The sequence below is a fragment of the Symphalangus syndactylus genome, chromosome 9, assembly GCF_028878055.3.
Source record: "Symphalangus syndactylus isolate Jambi chromosome 9, NHGRI_mSymSyn1-v2.1_pri, whole genome shotgun sequence".
In the NCBI taxonomy this organism is placed as follows: domain Eukaryota; kingdom Metazoa; phylum Chordata; class Mammalia; order Primates; family Hylobatidae; genus Symphalangus; species Symphalangus syndactylus.
The window spans coordinates 82,532,331-82,554,734 of record NC_072431.2 but is presented as its reverse complement, the minus strand read 5'-3'; the positions used below and the strand labels follow the sequence as shown (position 1 = coordinate 82,554,734).

Genomic DNA, 22,404 nt, shown 5'->3' with positions numbered 1-22,404 from the left:
ACACATTACCTTTGGGAGAATTTCAAATAGTTTGAAGTTACTTAGATTTGGGAAACCTGAAGGATAGTGGGGTGTCACTATCTGGTGTGGCCTGGCCTTCAGCCTCTCAGCCCCTTCCCTCCCCACCTCTCAGAGCTCAGGGCCAACTGCATCTCTGAAAGAGCCCAAAGACCTTGTTGAGGAGCAGGGGGATCCTGGCTGAGCCTGCAAGCCCTGGGTCTCTTCCAGACTTTCCTGCCTCTAGCAGCTGCTGCTCCAGGTGGCCATTGGTGGGCTGCATTTGCTCTCTGCTTGCAAACATTGATGACACAGGCATTTTGGGTGTGGTTTAGTAGTGGCCCGACACAATTTTGTTTCCAGTTTGTCACACTGACAAGGTTTTAACCTGACAAATGTTAAACACAAATTATAGGAGGCCATTGTTTTGGACTAAGCTCTTGCACTAGGCCCCAAAAGACAAGACTAAAAATAAAAATAAAAATAAAAGTCACCCTTGCTAAAGTTTCAGGTCACCAAACTTAGTGGAAAGGGGTCCTGATCCTGACCCCTAGAGAAAGTTCTTGGATTTCCTATAAGAAAGAATTTGGAGTGAGTCCACAGAGAAAAGTAAAAGGAAGTTTATTGAGAAAGGAAGGGAATAAATGAATGGCTACTCCATAGGCAGGGCATCCCCAAGGGCTGCTGGTGGGTATTTTTTGTGATTATTCTTGAATATGTGCTAAGCAAGGGGTGGATTATTCCTGAGTTTTCCAAGAAAGGGGTGAGTTATTTGGTTATTTCCCCTTCCCTTTCACAAGGGAATCCTGAATCCTAAGGGTTGTAGAGTCAGGAAATATGTCAGAAGGGGTTGACTCAGAGACTCTTCATCTTGAATAGGAGCTGGGTAAAATGAGGCTGAGATCTGCTGGAGTGCATTCCCAGGAGGTTAGGCATCCTTAATCACAGGATGAAATAGAAGGTTGGCAGGCTGGTATCACAAGATACAGGTTACAAAGACTTTGATGATGAAACAGGACGCAGTAAAGAAGCCAGCCAAAACTGGCCAAAACCTGCCAAAAAACCAGCAAGGTGAGGAAAACTACCTCTGGTCATCCTCATTGCTCATTATTCGCTAATTACAATGTATTCTCATGCTAAACGACACTCCTACCAGCACCATGACAATTTATAAATACCATGGCAACATTTAGAAGTTACCCTGTATGTTCTAAAAGGAAGAATTCCTAGAAAACTCATGAATAATCCACCTTTATTTAGTATATGATCAAGAAATAACCATAAAAATAGCCAACCAGCAGCCCTAGGGGCTGCCCTGCCCATGGAATTGCCATTCTTTTATTCCTTTACTTTCTCAATACGCTTGCTTCTTTCACTTTACTCTGTGGACTCACCCTGGCCCCGAATTCTTTCTTGCGCAAGATCCAAGAACATTCTCTTGGGGTCTGGATTGGGACCCTTTTCCGGTAACAAAACTAAAACTAAGTTGTTAATCTACCTTCAGAGAGAGAGAATAGCCAACTTCCTAACGAGGCCAGTTTCGGTCTTCAGTCTGAGGCAGGAAAATAGGGTCTGGAGGCAGGGAACATAAGGCCGATTCACATTTTAGCTATGACAGGAAATAGCCTCTCCGTAGGCCAAGTAAATGACTTTGTAACTTTGCGTCATCCCTTTCATTTACATAGCGTGTGCCCCAAGCAGAGGATATTGAAACTCCCCAAAATTCTGGAATGGGGCCTTTGAGCCCCTACGCTCATGCCCGCTCCCACACTTTGGAGTGTACTTTCATTTCCTTTTTTTTTTTTTTTTTTTTGAGATGGCGTCTCACTGTGTCACCAAGGCTGGAATGCAGTGGCACGATCTCAGCTCACTGCAACCTCTGCTCCCCAGGTTCAAGTGATTCTCCTGCCTCAGCCTCCCAAGTAGCTGGAATTACAGGCACCTGCCACTGTGCCCAGCTAGGATTTTTTTTTTTTTTTTTACTTTTAGTAGAGACGGGGTTTCACCATTTTGGTCAGGCTGGTCTTGAACTCCTGACTTTGTAATCCACCCGCCTCGGCCTCCCAAAGTGCTGGGATTACAGGTGTGAGCCACGGTGCCTGCCGTACTTTCATTTTCAATAAAACTCTTCATTCCTTCCTTGATTTGTTTGTGTGTTTCACTCTTGTCACCCAGTGTGGAGTGCAATGGCGCGATCTCGGCTCACTGCATCTTCCGCTGGGTGCAAGCAATTATCCTGCCTCAGCCTGCCTAGTAGCTGGGATTACAGGCACGCGACACCACGTCCAGCTAATTTTTTGTATTTTTAGTAGAGACGAGATTTCACCATGTTGGGCAGGCTGGTCTCGAACTCCTGACCTCAGGTGATCCATCCACCTCGGCCTTCCAAAGTGCTAGGATTACAGGCGTGAGCCACCACTCCCGGCCCAACCCCATGTTTTCTCAGGAACTGGAGTAGACTTTAGGAAGCAAGTAACAGAAGTGCTGGGCCGCTAGGCCGTCTTCTTTCCCAGGCTCTATGCTCTCACCAGAGTGCGCGTTGGGGAAGCAGGAAGAGGACCAGGAAAGACGCCTGAGACGGAGAGTGGGCACCGGCCGGGGGCAGGCAGGTCTGGCCGCTGGGGGTCAGAGTGCAGCGCCGGTGTGAGGCAGTTCTGCCACTTAGCTGCGAATCTAAATGAATGAGTCACTTCCCCTCCTCGGGCGAGCTCCTGGCTTTGCGTCAGCAAGCGGGAACTCCCAGGATCAGGAAGGTCCCAGAGAAACTCCCCAGGGGGGAAGCCGAGGCCGTCCAGAGATGCAGGGTACACACAGTGACAGTGCCAGCTCCACATTCCCGACCACCGGGCCAGGGCTGGTTCCACGCTGTCATTTCTCTCCGCTGGCCCCAGCCGCGGGGCCCACCTCCAGACAGACAGACCGGGGATCCTGCCTGGCGGCGTGACTTTGGGTTAGTCCTAGAGCCGCTTCTAGTCCGGTTTCCTCCGCCCCAGGTTAGGACCACGTGGGTAAGGAGAGCTCCTCTGTAGTAGGAGCGGTTTAATGAGTAACAGAACTGGCTGCTGGTTCTTAACAATTACCCAACTGCTCCGCAGATGGGAGAAGCAATTGCGGGCGGAGGCTCCCGGGACCTTCGCGGGAGGGGGGAGGGGAGGGAGGGGGAGGGGGGAGGGGGGAGGGGAGGGAGGCGGGGCCAGAGGGGCAGAGGAAGGTGGGGCGGGCGGGGCTTGTCTGCGGGATGGCCCAGGATGCGGTCAGCTGAGTCCGCCGGCCCAGGGCAGGCGGGGCCCGAGCCAAGCGGTAACCCCCGGGCAGGGCGGGGCCGCTCGCAGACTCCATATGAGATTCACCTCGCAAGTGTTTCCCTCATTCGAGTGCTGCGGCGCACAGACCCGCGCCCCGCCGTCCGCGAGCCTCCCGAGAGCCGACCCTTCGTCCGGCCCTGGAGCATTGTGTTTGTCGCCGGTGTCGCAGTGCGAGGATGGCGCCGCGGGTGTAGCGGGTCTCTGCGCAGGCCGAGTGGTGAGTCGCCTGCGGCCCGGCTCCCGCCTTTCTCTCTTTCCAGGAGGCTAGCCCGTCCCCTGCCTTGGCCACGTGCCCATTTACCTGTAGGGGCGGTGACGGAGGCTCTGGTGCACCTTGGCTGTCAGCTGCAGAGAAGTAGCAGAGAGCGGCCCGGCGCGGCTGCGCGGGGAGGCGGGCGCGCGGCCGGGAGGTTCTGGGGCGGGTGCGTGCAGAGCGAGGTGGGCGTGGGGGGAAGTGCGCGGGCGGGATGTGCTTCCTCGGGTCCACCCCGTGCCTGCCTCTCCCACGTCCCGGCGACGGAGCGCGCGGGGTTCCGGGCGGGGAGCCCACCGGGCCGAGGCGCAGCGAGGGTGGAGGCAGAGCCGGCAGGTTCAGGTCCCGCAGGGCGCAGGCGGGCGCTTCTCGCAGCCCAAACCCGCGCGGGGAGTGCTGGAACCCCTGGAACTATGCTGGGAGCCCCAGAAAAGAGGAAGGAGTTGGTGACTTCAGTGACGAAGTGATGTTTTGTCCCCACCGCCTTTTAAAGGGAGAAGGGGGTAAAATTTCATTTGGAGGATGATCGTTACGCGAGCTTTCAGAGTTCAGATGGAGTCAAGTGGCCATCGAGTCAACATTTAACAAAATGTTACCGCATAAAATATTGGCATCGAGTTATCTGGCAGCTCCGCAGAGAAACTTCATAGGCATATGCGTTATATGACATAATTTGCATGGGGAAGGGGGTCCTTTTACGATTCTTTTATATGGCCACCTGTTCTTGGACCTGGCAGGACCCAGAGAAGCGAGGAACTCCGCAGTTTGTCGACACTTCTCGTCTCCTGTCCCAATTCAGGGCTTGGTGAGGTGACTCGCGGTCGCTGGTTACTCGCCGGCAGCCTTCCTGCCCCTGCCTGGAACGCCTGGAGCGCCTCCCACTGCAGACGTCTGTCGGCCTCCAGCCGCTCTCCTCTGACGGTCAGTTTCAAAGAAACACAGTCTGGGATCCGGAGTAGAAAGAGGCCGTTTCCCGTGAATGCCATAGAGGCAGTTTCCAGGCGCCTGGGTGACCTGTCTCTGCACTTCCCTCTCTCTGATTCTCCATCCCTGTTTCCTTTCCCCACTGTCCCCTGCCTGGCCTTTCCTTGGCTCATTTTCTACCTTCCTGGGGTCTTCTGGTTAAAAAGACGATTGGTTCCATTCATTGGCTGCAACCGTGGGTCTTTAAAAAATTTTATGACTTCCTTGAATAGAAAGAATGTCTTACTCTGGATTTCTACAAGCGCTGCTGAGCCATTCCCAGGGCAGGCCTTTGTCTCTCCCGCCTTTCAGTTTGTTTGCCCATCTGCATTTTGGCCCAAGCTTTCCCCACTTCTCAGCTGCTCTTACATTATTTCTTTTTTCAGAGGCCACCCTGACCTTCTAGTCCTCTGCATTAAACCTCATCACCGCAGACCGTTTTAATTAAGCACAGGTTTATCGAGCACAGATTATATTCGTGGTTCCAATACTTTCAGCACTGGTGGGCATTCATGTTTCATTTAAGAAGGATAAATTAGTGTTTCTTTACATGGGCTTTTTGTCAAAGTGGAATTTTGTTGACTTTACTGATCTTAAAATTAATGCAAACTTATTGTAAAAACAAAGAAACCCAAAAACCAAAAATCAAATATATAACAGAAAATGAAACTTCTAAGTTTTCCTCTTCCCTAAACACCATTCTTCTTCCTTCTCCTCTCTCTCTCACACACATTTGCTTTTGAAATGTGTTCATTCACAAAAGTATTTTAAATGTTTACAAACTAAGCTATTTATGCAAGTAACTTAACCAATCTGATTTGAGTTTAACGGGTTAAAACTAAAAAAAAATTAAAAACATCTTCAGTTTTTTTTTTTTTTTTTTTTTTTTAAGTAAGATGGATCTGGCTGGTAATAGGTAGGGAGCCCCAGGTGATCACCGAAAAGGCTCTTCTTGGGGAGTCAAATCCTAAGCCAGGTTTAGGATTTCCCTGGGAGGTAGAATTTGCAGCCCAGGTGAAACCAGCAAAACTCTCCTGTTATGTGGGGAGGGGAGCGAAGAGCATGGCTTTCTAGAGAGGTGAAAGAAGACTTGTTGAGAAACGGAATTTCATTTCCTTACAGAAGTTGGAGAACATTGTGGTACAAATGTTAGGAGAAAGGTTTTCTAAAATCAGCGCAGTCTGACATCTTCTTCAACACCAGGGTCTTTTCCACTGGAGCATTGCAGACATCTGCAACTTACTCTGCCCACGTGGGTGTGGTTAAATAGAGCCTCCTTGGGTGCAGGGCTGAAAAGTGGAGAGAAGTTAGTTCTTGGGACACTCACACCCAGGAGGGGGGATCCTACAGGTACTAAGATTGCACCGGGAAAGAGAGAGTGAGGCTGGTCCCGGAGCCCACTAGGAAGGAGCCAGCGGAAGGCAATGACTGGACAAGGGAACTGATTTCTCTGCTGATGTGGCCTTGGTTTCTCTGGTTCAGAGTAAAGAAAAGCAACCAAACCTAGAGAGAAACATCCTTATTCTGCAAGGCCAGACCGGAAGTTCTGTCTTTGGCTTGGTTTCCTTTTCTACAAACGGGGTTGTATTCTCTCTGGAGAGCTTTCCGGGGGCTACTCAGCAGTCTCTGATTCAGTGGGATGTTCTCAGCTGCTGGCCCAAGGGAGCTCACCTCTTAGCTCTTCCCTGCCCAGTTCACTGGGGAGCTGCTCCTTCCCATTAGCTCCCTACCCCTAAAGACAAAAATAGCAGCCTGGAGGGGGCAGAGTTTTAGGGGAGGTTGTAAGAGGGCACATTCTTCAGAGGAGCCGCTCTTACGGGGGAATGTTCCTGCCCGACAGAAACTGGCCCCGGGGATCAGGACTCTGCCTGACCCTAAACCCTACTTCTTCCCTCAGTCGATAGGTCTGCTTAATGGATCCTGAAGAAGGCCTGAAATCATGACCAGACGCCAATGCCCCAGGATCCTCCTGTAGTGCCTTTTGATGAGAAACACTGCCCTGGCTTCTCGCTCCTCCTTCCACAGGTGTAGGGAGAGGTAGCTCTGCCTATTCATGAAGCTTCATCCCTACACTGTCCTTCATTTGGCCACTGGTGAACTGGGGGCCAAGGTGTGATACCTCTTTTAAAACTCATTCCCTTCACACTGGTGTTGTGACTCATGCCTGTAATTCCAGCTACTCGGGGGCTGAGGTGGAAGGATCACTTGAGCCCAGTAATTTGAGGTGGCAGTGAGCTGTGATCGCACCACTCCACTCCAGTCTGGGTAACAGAGTGAGACCCTGTTTCTTTCTTTCTTTTTTTTTTTAGAGACAGAGTCTTGCTCTTTCACCCAGGCTGGAGTGCAGTGGCATGATCTCGACTCACTGCAACCTTCATCTCCTGGGTTCCAGTGATTCTCCTGCCTCAGCCTCCCGAGTAGCTGGGATTCCAGGCATGCGCCACCACACCCAGCTACTTTTTTGCATTTTTAGTAGAGATGGAGTTTCACCATGTTGGCCAGGCTGGTCTTGAACTGCTGACCTCAAGTGATCTGGCCTCCTCGGCCTCCCAGAGTGCTGAGATTAGGGGCGTGGGCCACTGTGCATGGCCCCCTGTTTCTAAAAAATGAAAAATAAAGTGTTGAATTAAAAACAAAAAAAAATCGGCTGGGCACGGTGGCTCACGCTTGTAATCCCAGCATTTTGGGAGGCCGAGGCGGGCGGATCACGAGGTCAGGAGATTGAGACCACAGTGAAACCCCGTCTCTACTAAAAATACAAAAAAATTAGCTGGGCGTGGTGGCGGGCGCCTGTAGTCCCAGCTACTCGGAGAGGCTGAGGCAGGAGAATGGCGTGAACCCGGGAGGCGGAGCTTGCAGTGAGCCGAGATCGGGCCACTGCACTCCAGCCTGGGTGACAGAGCAAGACTCCGTCTCAAAAAAAAAAAAATCAACAACACCACAGCTTATTCCCCTTCTTAGCTCTCCTTAGCTGGACTGCAGTAGGCTGGGATTTCCAAAGAAGTGTTGTGTAAATGCTAAGGGAGAATGAAAGCCTGGTGGAGAGATTTAAGGCAGCAATTGGAGGGAACATTTTTCTCCACACCCAACAACTGTAGTTTTCCCTGGCATTCAAAATTTGCTGGAAATGATCACTATATTATGGTAATAATAAATCCCATTCTCCAGAAAGGGACCTTTTGGGTTTTAGCTTGGTGAGAAGAGACGGCTGAGTTACGAAGGTGAGAACCGTGTCATGGAAACAACTGGCTTGACCTCAGGAAAGCAGCTCCACTTCACAGACTCCTACTGATGTCTTTATGAGCCTTGGATCATCCTGTAGACCCAGGGCTTCACTCTCCTCCTCTCAGCACGAATCCTGCCCACTCTGCAAGGCTTTCCAGGGAGTTGGGGGCCTGGCCATTACAGGGCATTCGGGGATTTGTTGCTTTATTCACTGAGTTCAAAACGTGAGTCTCACCCTCCTTCAAAGAGCTCTTGCAAAACCCTGCCCTTCTCCACACAGAGAAGTGGTCTTGGGGATTTCTGACTACTGAGCCCTAGTAGAATAACTGCAGGTATGCCACGTTTTCCTTCATGGGGCTTTGCAGTGGAGGCGGGGCTGTGGGCTGACTCAGGTCAGCCTCAGTCCCTCTCCCTCCTATGGTGGTCCCCTGTCCCCACTGCTCCCCCTGGAGCTGATACCTTTTCCCCACCTTTGACCCAATTCTTCCTGGGGAGAAGAGCATCTGAGATTCTAGAAGAGTGAGGCAGAGGCCGGGTGCGGTGGCTCACACCCATAATCCCAGCACTTTGGGAGGCCGAGGCGGGTGGATCACCTGAGGTCAGCAGTTCGACAGCCTGGCCAACATGGTGAAACCCCGTCTCTACTAAAAATACAAAAATTAGCTGAATGTGGTGGCGCGTGTCTGTAGTCTCAGCTACTCGGGAGGCTGAGGCAGAAGAATTGCTTGCACCTGGGAGGTGGAGGTTGCAATGAGCCACGATGGCACCACTGCACTCCAGCCTGGGTGACAGAGTGAGACTCCGTCTCTATTAAGAAAAGGGAGGCAGAGAGATGTGGTGTGTTGGGTCAGTGAGTCTTGACTTGCTGGGCTGGGAAATTGGGAATAAGGGACAGGGTTTTGTTTTTGTTTTGTTTTATTTTGTTTTGTTTTTTGAGATGGAGTCTCATCTGCAACCTCTGCCTCCCAGGTTCAAGTGATTGTCCTCCCTCAGCCTCCTGAGAGTAGCTGGGATTACAGGTACCTGCCGCCACACCTGGAATTTTTGTATTTTTAGTAGAGATGGTGTTTCACTGTATTGGACAGGCTGGTCTTGAATTCATGATCTCTACTCGCCTTGGCCTCCCAAAGTGCTGGGTTTACAGGCATAAAGGGGACAGGTTCTCTGGAGGTGTGAGGTGCCTGTCCACTTAGGCTTTTGGCACATTTTCAGCACCTCCTCTCTGAAACTACCAATGCTATAAACACACATACACACTCTCCTCTCTCTCTGTTTCTATTTCTCACGCAATTTACACACTTACATCAGGTGTGTAAGGAATTCCACTTCATTTCACTGACTTTCTACATATTAGTGGGACTCTGCACGACCTTGGTTTCTACTGAGTGGATTCACTCCATTCTGTGATTTTTTTTCCTTAGGGTCCTGCCTCAGTTGACGGAATGGCAGCCACAGGAGCCAATGCAGAGAACCCTGAAAATCACAAGTAAGGCTCCATTTCATTCCAGGTTGGGTTGGGTGGGGTTGGATTGTTTATAGAGCATATGTTGTGCCACACATTTTTCTAAGGACTTGACATATATTAACACATTTGATGCTTGTGAAAGAGACTGAGGCCTAGAGGGATTAATGACTCAGGAGGTTTGTAAATTAAATGGTTAAAGACCTCTGGGGTTGGGCGCTGGGGCCTCAGCTCTTGATTCTTAGGACATGTTGTTTCAGAAAACCAGACAAGTCCCTGCTCAAATCTCTGTCTAGTGGGTTTTTCCTCTATGTGCCACTTTTCTTAAACAAAATCCCCTGCTTATCACTCAGCTCTGCCTTGGTTCTGAATCTTAAATGCCTTCTTATTTCTTTGCAGCTTGTCATACTTCTGGTATGCTTGGCATGACACCACTTGTGTTTAGGCATTGCTAGAAAAGCAAGAATTTCTTGTCTTCATTCTGATTCCTATGTGAACTTTAGTCCGCTGATTATTCTTGTTTTCTCACCCCCCCAGTTGTCTCCCACCTCTGCTGGGGTTACCTGGGCAGGCCTTCTGTCCTGCCGCCATGGCCTCTCCCCATTCTTGGTGGCCTCTGACCTTGGCACCACCCAGGGTTGTGACCTCTGGCCCCCCTTGCTCTGGACTCCTGGTCCTTTGTTCCTCTGTAACTTCCCTGAAACCTCTCTGAAGTCTCGCATGTGACAGCTGCATACCCAGGTCATAATTCCGTATGGACAATGCTCCTCTCCTCCTCCATTCCCCAGAAGTCCTGGTGTCCATTTTGGAGTTTCTGGTGCCTGTGGACATTCCCTGCAGTGATTTTTTTATTTTTATTTTTTTTTGAGATGGAGTTTTGCTCTTGTCGCCCAGGCTGGAGTGCAGTGAGTGGCGCAATCTCGGCTTACTGCAACCTCTGCTTCCCAGTTTCAAGCAATTCTGGTGCCTTGGCCTCCTAGGTAGCTGGGATTACAGGTGCAAGCCAGCACACTTGGCTAATTTTGTATTTTTAGTAGAGATGGGGTTTCACCATGTTGGCCAAGCTGATCTCGAACTCCTGACCTCAAGTGATCCACCCACCTCAGTCTCCCAAAGTGCTGGGATTACAGGCGTGAGCCACTGTGGCCCGCCTCAGTGATTATTTTTTAATTGAACTAATAGTATTCCTGGTATTTTCAGTCATTGACAGCCAAAAATACCTTGTACCCAGTTTCTGGAGCTCCCCTCCTTCCTCCTCCTGCCATGGCTTGAGGTTGAGGCCCAGTAGGAGGCTGGTGGGGGTGGAGGGGAGTGGTGGACATGAAGGCTGGAGAAAACAGGGCCGGCATACCAAGTGCCAAGCAACTCAGTGAGGGCTTCCTCCCCTTCCCTCTCTTCAGTAATTATTTTACCCTCCCTTGTTTTATCATCAGCTATTTGCTAATCATGTTCCACTTGCTGAAAGGCAGTCAGGTGTAGAGCTCAGGAGTACAGCCTCTTAGGAAGGATGTGACCTTGGGCTTTGAATGGGGTTACTGATGGTACTTAGTTTATATTGAGAGTATTAAATGAATTGATATGTGCTAGCTATTAATAATTTCATTTCTACCCCAAGTCGAAAGACTTCCATGAGTGGAACTGGATCTTACTCATCTTTATGTTCAGTACACCCAGCACAGGATGCTTGGCTGGTGCGAGATTCAGTCAGCATTTTCTGGAGCCCTCCCACTTGCCCTTCCCCAGTACCTCAGGCCCCCGTGTCTCACCGATCTCATTCTCTTCTTGTCTCCACATGTGCCAGTCCTAAGCTATTTGGGCAAGTTTATATAAAGGTTGATACTGCTTTCTCTTCCCTGCTGATAAACTCCTGGAATCAGAAGCCAGTTTTCATTTCTTTCTTTTTTTTCCATTTTTTCTTTTATTGAGACAAGGTTTCGCCCTGTTACCCAGGCTGGAGTGCCGAGGTGTGATCTCAGCTCACTGCAACCTCCACCTCCTGGGCTCAAGTGATCCTCTCACCTCAGCCTCCTGAGTAGCTGGGACTACAGGCATGCACCACCACACCTGGCTAATTTTTGTATTTTTCATAGAGACAGGGTTTCACTATGTTGTCCAAGCTGATCTCAAACTCCTGGGCTCAAGTGATCTGCCCGCCTCAGCCTCCCAAATTGCTGGGATTACAGGCATGAGCCACCGCGCCCAGTTTTCATTTCTTTCATTTCATATATTTCTTTTACATAGTAGATGCTAAATGAATATTTGCTAGATGAATAAAGTGATAGAATAAAGCAGAATAAAGTGACTTGAAATTATGTGTAGACTAGAGAAATGTATTTTTCCAAGTAGTATGTCTCTGATTTGTTATTTCAAAAAATAAATTGGGGCATCTACTGGTTCATTATGGTACATGTTAAATTTACTTTTTAAATTTTACTTTATTTTTTATTTTTAGACAGTCTTACTCTGTTATCTAGGCTGGAGGGCAGTGGTGTGATCAGGGATCACTGCAGCCTCAACCTCCTGGGCTCAGGTGATCCTCCCACATCAGCCTCCCAGAGAGGTGGGACTACAGGTGCATGCCACCATGCCTGGCTAATTTTTGCATTATCTGTAGGGTCAGGGTTTCACCATGTTGCCCTGGCTGGTCTCGAACTCCTGGGCTCAAGTGATCCACCCGCGTTGACTTCCTAAAGTACTGGGATTACAGGAGTGAGCCACTGCACCCGGCCAAATTTTCATGTTTTAAAATCATTGCCTGTCTTCACGGTTACACCCTATTTCCTTCTTCTTCATTTCTCAGAATCAAGGAGAAAAGACAAGTATTTTATTTTGCAATATGTGACAAAGTTGTCTTAATCACATCCTGTTTTGTTATTTTGCAGCATGACTCTTAGCCCTTCTATGTTGTACTCTGTGTATTTCTAACATCCTGAAGGAGGAGAATGGAAATGTTACTTACATGAAAAATAGTTGTCACTAAAGGATCCTAAAATACTGTGGGGTGTGCAGATTGTCAGAATTTCAGATTGGCCTAGAGATCAAAAAGGCTTTCTGAGAAAAATTCAAGGATGGTCCTTACCACACGTGATTCTGGATTTGGTCCCTTGAAAAATGGCCTTGCCCCACATCCCAGAGTAGAATGAACCCTGATTCTGGAGACCCCCCATAGCTTGTCAGGAAGAGGTGGGCTTAGGGGCAGGTGGGTGTGGCTCTGTGCTTCAGGCAGGCTGCTGTGCCTTCCTGAGCAGGGTTTTCAGCAGATTCACTAGTGTAGTCAGCACAGTCCCTGCCTGCCCATACAGGAGACAGTCACCTAGCCCCCTGTCCCCTTATACAAAGATCTCCCTGTCTCTGTGTATAACCCTTTGTACTTATGTTTTCTATATCAGCCTTTCTGAAATGTTCAGGTGTGAGCTCACCTGGGCCCCACTCTAGGGGAATTGACGGGAAGGAACATTTGACAGGCATGAAAGGAGGAAGCAGTCAGGTATAGGCCATCAGTGTGTTTGGAGCCTGGGTGTCTGCTGTTGATGAGTGCCAGATAGAAATAGGGATTTGATAAAATGATAGATAAAATAAATAAAACAGGATGGGACCATCTCAACCTTGTTTTTCTTGTCTGTGGTGTGTTACGTGGGATTCAGAGATACATAAGATGTGGTCATGGCCTTCAGAAATTTTTGTTGCTGGAGGTAAAGTTATTACATTAATTATGTATAACAGTGTTAAAATATAGATAAGGTGTAACAAGCATCGTGTGGGAAGAGAATGGACAATGTCTGTGAAAGGGGTGCATCCCTTATTTAACAGTTATTTCCAAATCTGTGGCAGCTGAGACCCTGCCTCTCTTTGTATCTGTTTCTTTTCTCGTGAGTTAGATTGAGGAGGAGACATGACCAGGGGGTTCAGGGCAGAAAGTCAGACTCAGAAGGAAGAAAAAGAAGTCCCCAGTTGCCCTGACATCAGCATCCATGTCTGCCTCTGTTTCCTGTAGGACTCAGAAGGCATACGTTGTTGAAGGAGCTATGTTTGAGGCTGGCTCTAAGGGACTTTGACAGGCTTGAGGGACTCATCTAGACCTGGGGCATTTGTTTTGTAAGGAAGCTTTTATTGGAACACAGCCACACTCACTCATTTGTGTGCTATCTGTAGTTGCTTTCACATGCCTATGGTGGACTTGAGAAGTAGCGGAAATCATGCAGCCTGCAAAACCACATGTATTTATTATCTGGCCTTTTATGAAGAAAAGTTTGCTGATGCTTGCTCTAGACCAGCATGCGCTACATGTACATTTTCTAGCAGATAAACAGATGTCTCATCTTGTCACTCCTATTGGATATTGTGCTGGAGAAGTGGTAGCTAGTGTAACAAAAACAAAAACAAATTGAAGGTATGCAGATTGGAAAGGTTATCTCTGGGAGGTAGGATGAGAGGTTGTCTTTCCTTCTATTTCTGTTCATATTTCCTATGGTAAACATAGTAGTTTTAAAATAAATTCAAGTTTGTACATTGAATGAACTTGATTAGAGGAGCAACTGGCTAAACTCCCTACTCCTTGTATGGGTAGATCGAACATTTCCATCTGTGTACTTTTGTGTGCTCTTCTGATTTCATCCCTATTGCCCTACAAACAGAACCATGGGAGCAACAGGGGTTAAGACGGAGGAGAAGGGGGAAGAACAGAGGGGAGGCAAGTGGGGACCTTGACAATGTTGGGGTTGTCTTATCTCCGGGATCTGGCCCTGTCTTTCTCCCACCATGAGCCTCGTGTCTGACATGGGGCACATCTGTGATAATGTTGGCTGTTGGGCACTGATGTTCTGTAAGCCTTCCACTTTCTTGTTTTTTAACAGTGATTGCCCCGTCAGACTTTTAAATCCAAACATAGCAAAAATGAAAGAAGATGTTCTCTACCATTTCAATCTCACCACTAGCAAACACAATTTCCCAGCCTTGTTTGGAGATGTGAAGGTAAGAGGCCAGGTGTTGACACCTTGGAATTTATCTTAAGATCAGCCTCCCCCTATATTATACAGGTAGACCAACCCGCAAATGCTTGAGAGGCCACAGCTGACAGGTTTATGAAGACATAATGTTTACCAAATTTTTGCAAATTTTTAACTTTCAAGTATGTGAACTAGCAAGTAAAACTATCCTAAGTAGTGCCAAATTGTTCCCTAATTCATCTTTTGCAAATGTAGTGCAGTCATGCATTGCTTAACGCTGGAAATACGGTCTGAGAAATGCCATAGAGCATAACCACACAAACCTAGGTGGTAGAGCCTGCTACTTGCCTGGGCCACGTGCCTGTAGGCTACAAACCTCTAGCATGTGAATGTCCTGAATACTGTAGGCAGTTGTAACACAGTGGTAAGCATTTGTGTATCTATACATATCTAAACGTAGAAAAGCTACAGTAAAATCATGATATTATATAATTTTCTGGGACCACTATTGTGTATATGTGATTCCTTGCTTACCAGAACAGTGTTACATGGGGCATGGCTATATATTTGAAACTATATATAAAATAAACTTCCTAATGCTTCATTGAGAGAAGAGAAGGATGTAAAAATTTCCTCGGGAAACAAAGGATAGTAAATAAAGGTCATTGTATCTTGTTTGTAATGTAAGATACATATTGATATTCTGTTTAGTTAATTGCCTTTAATGTCTTATTTTGCTTCTTGCAGCTTCCAGTTAATTTTTTCTACAAAGTCTTAAGTCCCTTAGTTCTCATTTATCTTAACATAGGACTTTGAAATGTCTAATGGGTAAAGATGAACTGACATAGAATTAAAAATCGAAATATACTAGGATGCTAGAATCCAGTGCTGCTACATGGGATCATAATTAAACAATAGTGTTATGTCTTATCAATCATCTTGTTCTTTGATAGTGTTGGTTTCAAATTGTGGACAACTTTCCATGTGCTTTTAATTCATTAAAATGTCATTCATCCTATTAAATTAATCCATAGTGATTTTATTCCAGGCTATGGAATTTTTTTTTATGTTTAGAGAATAATTAATAATTCTTTTCTTTTATCTTCAAACTCTTTAATTTTTTGAGCTGGAGTCTCACTGCCCAGGCTGGAGTACAGTGGTGTGATCTCAGCTCACTGCAACCTCCCCCTCCCGGGTTCAAGTGATTCTCCTGCCTCAGCCTCCTGAGTAGTTGGGATTGTAGGCACCTGCCACCATGCCCAGCTAATTTTTGTATTTTTTAGTAGAGATGGGGTTTTACCATGTTGGGCAGGCTGGTCTGGAACTCCTGACCTCAGGTGATCTGCCTGCCCACTCCCAAAGTGCTGGGATTACAGGTGTGAGCCGCTGTGCCCAGCCATCTTCAAACTCTTTAAAAACTTACTCACTTAAAAAAAATTTTTTTTTCAAAACCAACATTTTCTTACATGATGTTCTGCAAATTAAAGTTTTTACTTCTCTGAGAGAGACCCACCCAGAATAGCTAACACTTCCTGAGCCGCCTCTAGGCTTCGGCTGGCTCTTCTCAAGCATTGGCTATTTGGCACTCAAGTAACCAGGCGAGAGAGCGATCAGTAGCCCATTTTGTGGGGCCCTGGTAACACAGAGGGACAGTGAGGAGTTGCTCCCTCTGTTTCAAACCTAGGCTGTCTCCACAAGCCACCTTCTACATGACGGAGGGAGGCCGAGGATGCACAGGACTTGGAATTACCTCCTCAGAGAGAGCAAGGGTCTGGATTCCTGCATTTGTGGAGCTGACTGCCTTTTGATGCTTGGCCGCCCACCCTGAGCACTCACCAGGGGGCCTTGTTAAAGCAGATTACTGGGCCCCTTAGATTCAGCAGGTCCTGGTGAGGCCAGTGAACTTATATTTTTAGCAAGTTCATTGGTAATACTGATGTTGCTGGTCTAGGGGCCCCACTTGAGGACCTCTGCTATAGATAGTGCACTAACAGGGGTCTCTCTCCTCTGGCTGCAGTTTGTGTGTGTTGGTGGAAGCCCCTCCCGGATGAAAGCCTTCATCAGGTGCGTTGGTGCAGAGCTGGGCCTTGACCGCCCAGGTAGAGACTATCCCAACATCTGTGCGGGAACTGACCGCTATGCCATGTATAAAGTAGGACCGGTGCTGTCTGTCAGTGTGAGTACCTGCCTTCCCTTGTGCTCAGTCTCTAGGCTCTGCAACCCCCTGTGCCCCACCCCTCTGCACACACAGACAGCTGGTCCCCTAACACCTGTTTACTGTAAATGGCTGGGAGCAGGGTGAGCCCACAGTAGCTGGGATTCAGATTATTGAACCCAGGCTATCGTCCTGGAGGCTCAGTCTCCAGGGGCGACTAAGTCCACAAATGCATATACACAGCTGTCTGTCTACACAGTGTGAGGGTGGCAGGTGCAGGGAGTTAGGGTGCTTGGGGTGTAGAGGAGGGACAGTAGGGGGTGCCCTGCCTGGAGCAGGATGGAAGGAGAGCCTCAAAGTACCAGACCTCTAATCCCCTCTGCCACCTCACAGTGAGTTACTTCGAAACACATTTTGATTTAGCAATGAGCATGATGAACACAGAAATCTCCAGATTCTACCATAGAAGTCTTTTCATTTTTCAGTTTTGATTTTGTCAGGAGCAATATAAATGAACAGCTGCAGTGTAAGGAAAGGGAACCCCTTTTGTTGAGATGTGCACCGCTACCTCTCCAGTCAGCTGAGGACTCTAGCTATGTCAACCAACTAGAACACATCGGGGAGCCAAGACATTATTCAGTTTCTGATAATTTGTGCAAGGCTTTCCTGTGTGTAAGGCTCCGTGACCGATTCTAGCAGGGATGCCTCCACTGTATGGCTCTGCCACAGGAACAGCCCCTGGAAAGTGCTGAGTCCATCTGGGGAGAGGCATCACAGAAGATGTGACACTAGTGGGGGTGCTCTGAAGAGGAGAGCAGGAGAAGGAGGTATGCAGAGACCCCAAAGAGAGGAAAAGGCACAGGCAGACAGGATCAGCAAGGCATCCTGTGTCCAGTGGGCTGAGGAACCAGCTGATTACTTAGTTTGGCTGAAGCAGAGGGTGTAGGGAGAAAAGAGAAAGGAGATAAAACTTTAACCTGTGGTAGGGTGTGGGAGAATAGGGTGGGTATCTGCAGGGCTTCAAATGCTAGAAGGAGCTGTTTGTTACCTGGCAATAGCAGACTGCTGCTTCCCTGCTGAGCCCCCTGGGTCCGCAGCTGTTACCTATTTGACAAATTGTGTTGATCAAATGGGGTTTTGTCTTTGACAGCTTTGCATACACTTTAAAGTTTCCCAAAGTGTTACTAGTTCTTAAATTTATATTTAAAAAGTTTATCTTTCATCACTATGTCAATGGGCATGGTAGATTGAATTACATCACATGAAACATCAACCAGAACATTGACAAAGTCACAACCTTGGCTTAACACGGGTGTTTCTCCCTGGTTCCAGCATGGTATGGGCATTCCTTCTATCTCAATCATGTTGCATGAGCTCATAAAGCTGCTGTACTATGCCCGGTGCTCCAACGTCACTATCATCCGCATTGGCACTTCTGGTGGGATAGGTAAGGTCTGCAGAGGGGCCTCTTGCCCTGTGAATGGATGAGGGACTGGGGCATGCCGAGGCAGCTTCTACATGGTGTGGGATTAGAGACAAAGAGTTCCTTTCTTGGCTTTGTTCAAGGGAAGCTTGTTAACAGGAGGTGTGAAAAGAAGCTTGTTTTGTTGTTTTTGTCCAACCTGTTCTCCCAACCCGCACCCCAGAGCTAGGCAGCAGAAGGGCACCACACCATGCATATGGGGGAAACTCATCCTTTTGGGGTTACACAATTTGTGCCTTCTTGTCTGCTTGATTCTCTCTTATTCTTTTTAATCCCGCTTCTTCTCCATTCTCTCCTTTCCTTTGCTTACTTTTCCTCCTCCCTAATCCTACAGGGATTTGAGGCACCTTATGAGAAAAGCCACGGGAAAATCAAAGGGGGGGGAAGAGAGAGGCACGGTATGAAACTCAGATAAGTGTCCTTAAATTAGCTTAAAATGTCAGAGCTCAGGGAAGAAGCCTGCATGTGCCCTAGAGAAAGTTGAGCTTTGACGCTGCTGGCCAGGCCTGTGTGCACTTGTTCCAGCCTGTCTAGGGCCTGGACTATCTACGATTTATAGCAATTCTAGAATTTAAGTGTCCTGACCTTGAAAGGGGACTTGCTTTAGACCCAAATCTTTTGAATATGTTATCTTGTCTCTTTTCTTTGTGTTATATAGAGAGATTGATGCATAAAATCTGTGTTTGTATGACTGTAATTCCAAGTTTAGTGAAATTGTCCCTAGGACAACACACCAACGGCCATGAGCTGTCTCGGTCCTGCAGACTTAGTCTGCAGTGCTGCCCACCTGACACAGCTGTGCATAGCATGCTGGCCTCTGCCAGGAACTCTAGTGAATGGTTCTTGAGTTCTTGCTCTGTAGTGATTTTTAAAACAATGATCAGATAATTCTGGAGGGAGTAGTATAGATTTTGAATTTTCCTCAATTGCTCTATAAAAATGGAAAGAGCAACTAGGGAGCAAAACCAAAAACCCCTGGACACAGTTGATAATAAAAGATGATGCGCTATCCTCACAAACCCCAAAGTATGAATGGGTGGAGACAAAAAACCTCAGGATCTGGTTGTGTTGGCAGCTGCTCAGGGGGAAGCTCAAGGCGATGGACAGACCTGAGAACAAGAGTCCCAGGCACTCCTAGGAAGGTGCAGGGGGACATGGTGAAGATGGCAGCTGACACTGGAGGGGGCCTGTGTGTCCCAATGTGAGTGATGCTGGAATTCCAAGGGGCTTGAACACTCCAGGCCCTGTGGGTTCACCAAGGCATCAGCCAAGCTCTCCTCTAGCTCCAGCCCCAGTGCTGGGAGAAGCTGCTGCAAGGAGACTCTGAATTGCCCAGAACAGCCACAGGAGTAGCAATGGAAAGAGGAGTTCAGATACATGTGGGGAGTGAAGCAAAGGTCTTTGCAATCGGCCATGTTTTTTAACATTTCATGAAAACAACTGACTTGGGAGCTCCGGAAAAGATCTGACTTGTTCCCTCCCACATGTTTAGGAAAACCAATTTTGCATTAAAATAAGTATCGGAAATGGATCTTAGTTATCTTAGTCCCTGCAGGTTGATAGACAAGACGCCATTGACTGGGTGGCTTATAAACAATAGGAATTTATCTCATAGTCTGGAGGGTGTGAAGTCCAAGGTCAAGGAGTCAGCAAACTTGGTGTCTGGTGAGGGCTAACTTTTGGATTCATAAAGCTCTGTTTTCTCCGTGTCCTCACATGGCAGAAGGGGCAGGCAGCTCTCCGGGGTCCCTTTTATAAGGGCACTAATCCCACTCATGCAGGCTCCACCCTCATGACCTAATCACCTCCCAAAGGCCCTGCTGCCTAAAACCATCACTTTTGGGGTTAGGATTTCAGCCTATGAATTTTGAGGGGGAAACCAGCATTCAGTCCAGGTCCATAACAATGGTCAAATCCCATCTAAAATTATTATAACACAAAGAATAAGGAGCAGAGTAATGTCCCTACAAACAGGAAACTACTCCAGGAAGGCACGCCCAGAACACAGAAACTGAACCCTAGTAATGCATCAATCTGAGAGGAAGGCCAGGTAGGTCAGGGGTTGGTCATAGCTCACCTGGGTTTAGGGTGTGGGACTTCATTATACTGTTCTAGTCTGCCTTTTGCTGGTTTACTTTTGAAGTATTTGCCTGAAGTCTTAAATATTAACAAGGTATGAAACAGGGATCAATGAAACACATCATGGTATATGGTTCAGTGACAGATGACAGTGGGAAATCGCAGTGAATGGAAGCAAGAAATATGGGACAAAGTACTTGAAGGTTCCTGGTCATTTTTATTTTATTCTTTTTTTTTTTTTTTTTTGAAATGGAGTTTGCTCTTTTTGCCCATGCTGGAGTGCAGTGGTGTGATCTTGGTTCACTGCAACCTCCACCTCCTGGGTTCAAGTGATTCTTTCGCCTTAGCCTCCCAAGTAGCTGGGATTACAGACACCCGGCACAATGCCTGGCTTATTTTTGTATTTTTAGTAGAGATGGGGTCTCACCTTGTTGGCCAGGCAGGTCTTGAACTCCTGACCTCAGGTGATCTGCTCGTCTTGGCCTCCCAAAGTGCTTGGGATTACAGGCATGGGCCACTGCACCCAGCCTTCTATTTTGTTCTTTGCCTTTCTCTTCCATAGTGTCCATAATAATCATGCATTAATTACTTTCATAGCTTAAAAAAAAGTTGAATGGGAAAATGGGTCACTGTGTATTTGAGAACAGTACTGGATGCTTCGTGTTTAGATGTGTGGGTGGATCTGCTTCTTTCTTCCATATGCTCTGCTGTGTGCTCCCTGGCTGCCCCGCTCTTAATTTATTCTGTTTTACACCCTGCATATCTTGATGTCTGCTTTTTTTCTCAGGTCTGGAGCCCGGCACTGTGGTCATAACAGAGCAGGCAGTGGATACCTGCTTCAAGGCAGAGTTTGAGCAGATTGTCCTGGGGAAGCGGGTCATCCGGAAAACGGACCTTAACAAGAAGCTGGTGCAGGAGCTGTTGCTGTGTTCTGCAGAGCTGAGCGAGTTCACCACAGTGGTGGGGAACACCATGTGCACCTTGGACTTCTATGAAGGTGAGGTAGCGGATACCAGGAGGCATCTTTCAGCCAGGGAACCCTGGTCCATCCCCTGAGCCTGCCTTCTCGCTGTGGGCTGGCGTTTCCACGTGCCAGGCTGCTGTCTCAGTTGCACTTCTCCCAGAGTGGTTATAATGACCCGTTTGAGTGGACCTAGGCAGGACCTGGATGGGTCTTGCTTGTCCCTGTGTCCTTCTGGGCATCAGTGGCGCTGATGTGTCGTAGGAGCTTCTCACATGCATGTGGTTCTCATGTCTCCATGTGTGCCTCAGGGCAAGGTCGTCTGGATGGGGCTCTCTGCTCCTACACGGAGAAGGACAAGCAGGCGTATCTGGAGGCAGCCTACGCAGCCGGCGTCCGCAACATCGAGATGGAGTCCTCGGTGTTTGCCGCCATGTGCAGCGCCTGCGGCCTCCAAGGTAGGCGGCACTTGATGGGCCTCGGCGTCCCCTCCTCCCTTCACTTCTGCTCTCCTGGGGCCCCTCCTCCTGGGGCACCCCGGTACCCATTTCTGGCTTCTGCCTCTCCCGCCCCAAGTCACTTTCTGACATATGTCTTGTCCCCACAACTCTGTGTTCAATGTCCTTTGATTGTCACATGACAAAATGCAGGATTCTCAGTGACCTTGTGAAGGAAAAATGACAAAAAAGGTTTTGCTGCCCCATGAGGCTGCCACCAGGTCTATAAAAAAACTCGGCTTTCAAAGCGCTTTGGCTTTCTGAATTGTGGTTCATCTACCCTCAAGGTACTAGCTACCCTTGAAGGCCAACTCACAGCTCTGCAGAATTCCCTCATTACCTCGGCCAAAATGTGCCTTTCAAGGTGGTGCTTGCAGCCCTGAGCTGGTCCTGGAATGGTGAATTCCTTTTGGAAGCAAAGGCACGAGAATAAGGGAGGGACAGGGCAGGGTGGTGTCAGAGAGGGAGGAGCCTTCTGAGCCCCTGGACCAGCACCTTTCCCTCCCGCACTCCATCCTCTGGCTCTGCCTGACTGCATGGGCAGCCTGATTTCCTGAGGAGGCAGAGAGGCTGCTCCTCAGAGCTCGTGGGTTCTTCATTCCGTCCCTGTGAAATGTTAGACCCCCGGCACCTTGCTTTCATGTGGTCTTTGTCCTTTGCAGCGGCTGTGGTGTGTGTCACCCTCCTGAACCGCCTGGAAGGGGACCAGATCAGCAGCCCTCGCAATGTGCTCAGCGAGTACCAGCAGAGGCCGCAGCGGCTGGTGAGCTACTTCATCAAGAAGAAACTGAGCAAGGCCTGAGCACAGCCCTGCACCTCCGCAGACCTGCTGTGATGACTTGCCATTAAAAGCATTGTCCAAAATCCCCTGTTGTGTGGACTTTGAGCACACTTTACACAAGAATCTAGAAAATCAGATTGCGATTAAGAGACAGAGAATCTTGGATTAACCGCATGGGAGATGTTCTTCCTTTTGAAGGTTTCACTGGAGCATTTTCAGTGATGTTAGCCTGATTTGGGGTTTCTTCAAGAACATTCTACCAAATTTTTGTACTATTTCTAGGGACATTTTTCAGAC

The 22,404-nt window shown here is 48.2% G+C and overlaps 1 protein-coding gene across 11 annotated transcripts; it reads left to right on the top strand.

Annotated features, from left to right (window-relative positions):
* The first annotated feature begins 2,694 nt into the window (after nt 1-2,694).
* Nucleotides 2,695-22,190, top strand: UPP1 (uridine phosphorylase 1). Of its 11 annotated transcripts, none has more exons than XM_055293186.2 (10): nt 2,695-2,947; nt 3,373-3,519; nt 4,293-4,476; nt 9,165-9,229; nt 14,059-14,176; nt 16,169-16,327; nt 17,639-17,753; nt 20,656-20,865; nt 21,141-21,287; nt 21,989-22,190. In XM_055293186.2, the coding sequence occupies exons 4-10, from the start codon at nt 9,186-9,188 to the stop codon at nt 22,126-22,128; spliced, it is 933 nt and encodes a 310-aa protein (XP_055149161.1). In that variant the 5' UTR covers nt 2,695-2,947; nt 3,373-3,519; nt 4,293-4,476; nt 9,165-9,185; the 3' UTR covers nt 22,129-22,190. The 11 variants fall into 11 exon arrangements, with proteins under 11 accessions (XP_055149161.1, XP_063465649.1, XP_055149160.1 ...); XM_063609579.1 differs by having other exon boundaries at nt 3,313-3,519; nt 4,355-4,476; XM_055293185.2 differs by having other exon boundaries at nt 2,695-2,990.
* Nucleotides 22,191-22,404: the final 214 nt, after the last annotated feature.

Excerpts from the sequence above, each read along its gene's own strand:
- UPP1 (XM_063609576.1), top strand. The coding sequence starts at position 3,770 with ATGTGCTTCCTCGGGTCCACCCCGTGCCTGCCTCTCCCACGTCCCGGC. Across the intron at positions 14,177-16,168 it reads CCTTGTTTGGAGATGTGAAG|TTTGTGTGTGTTGGTGGAAG; the intron begins GTAAGAGGCCAG and ends CTCTGGCTGCAG. Across the intron at positions 17,754-20,655 it reads TGGCACTTCTGGTGGGATAG|GTCTGGAGCCCGGCACTGTG; the intron begins GTAAGGTCTGCA and ends TTTTTTTCTCAG.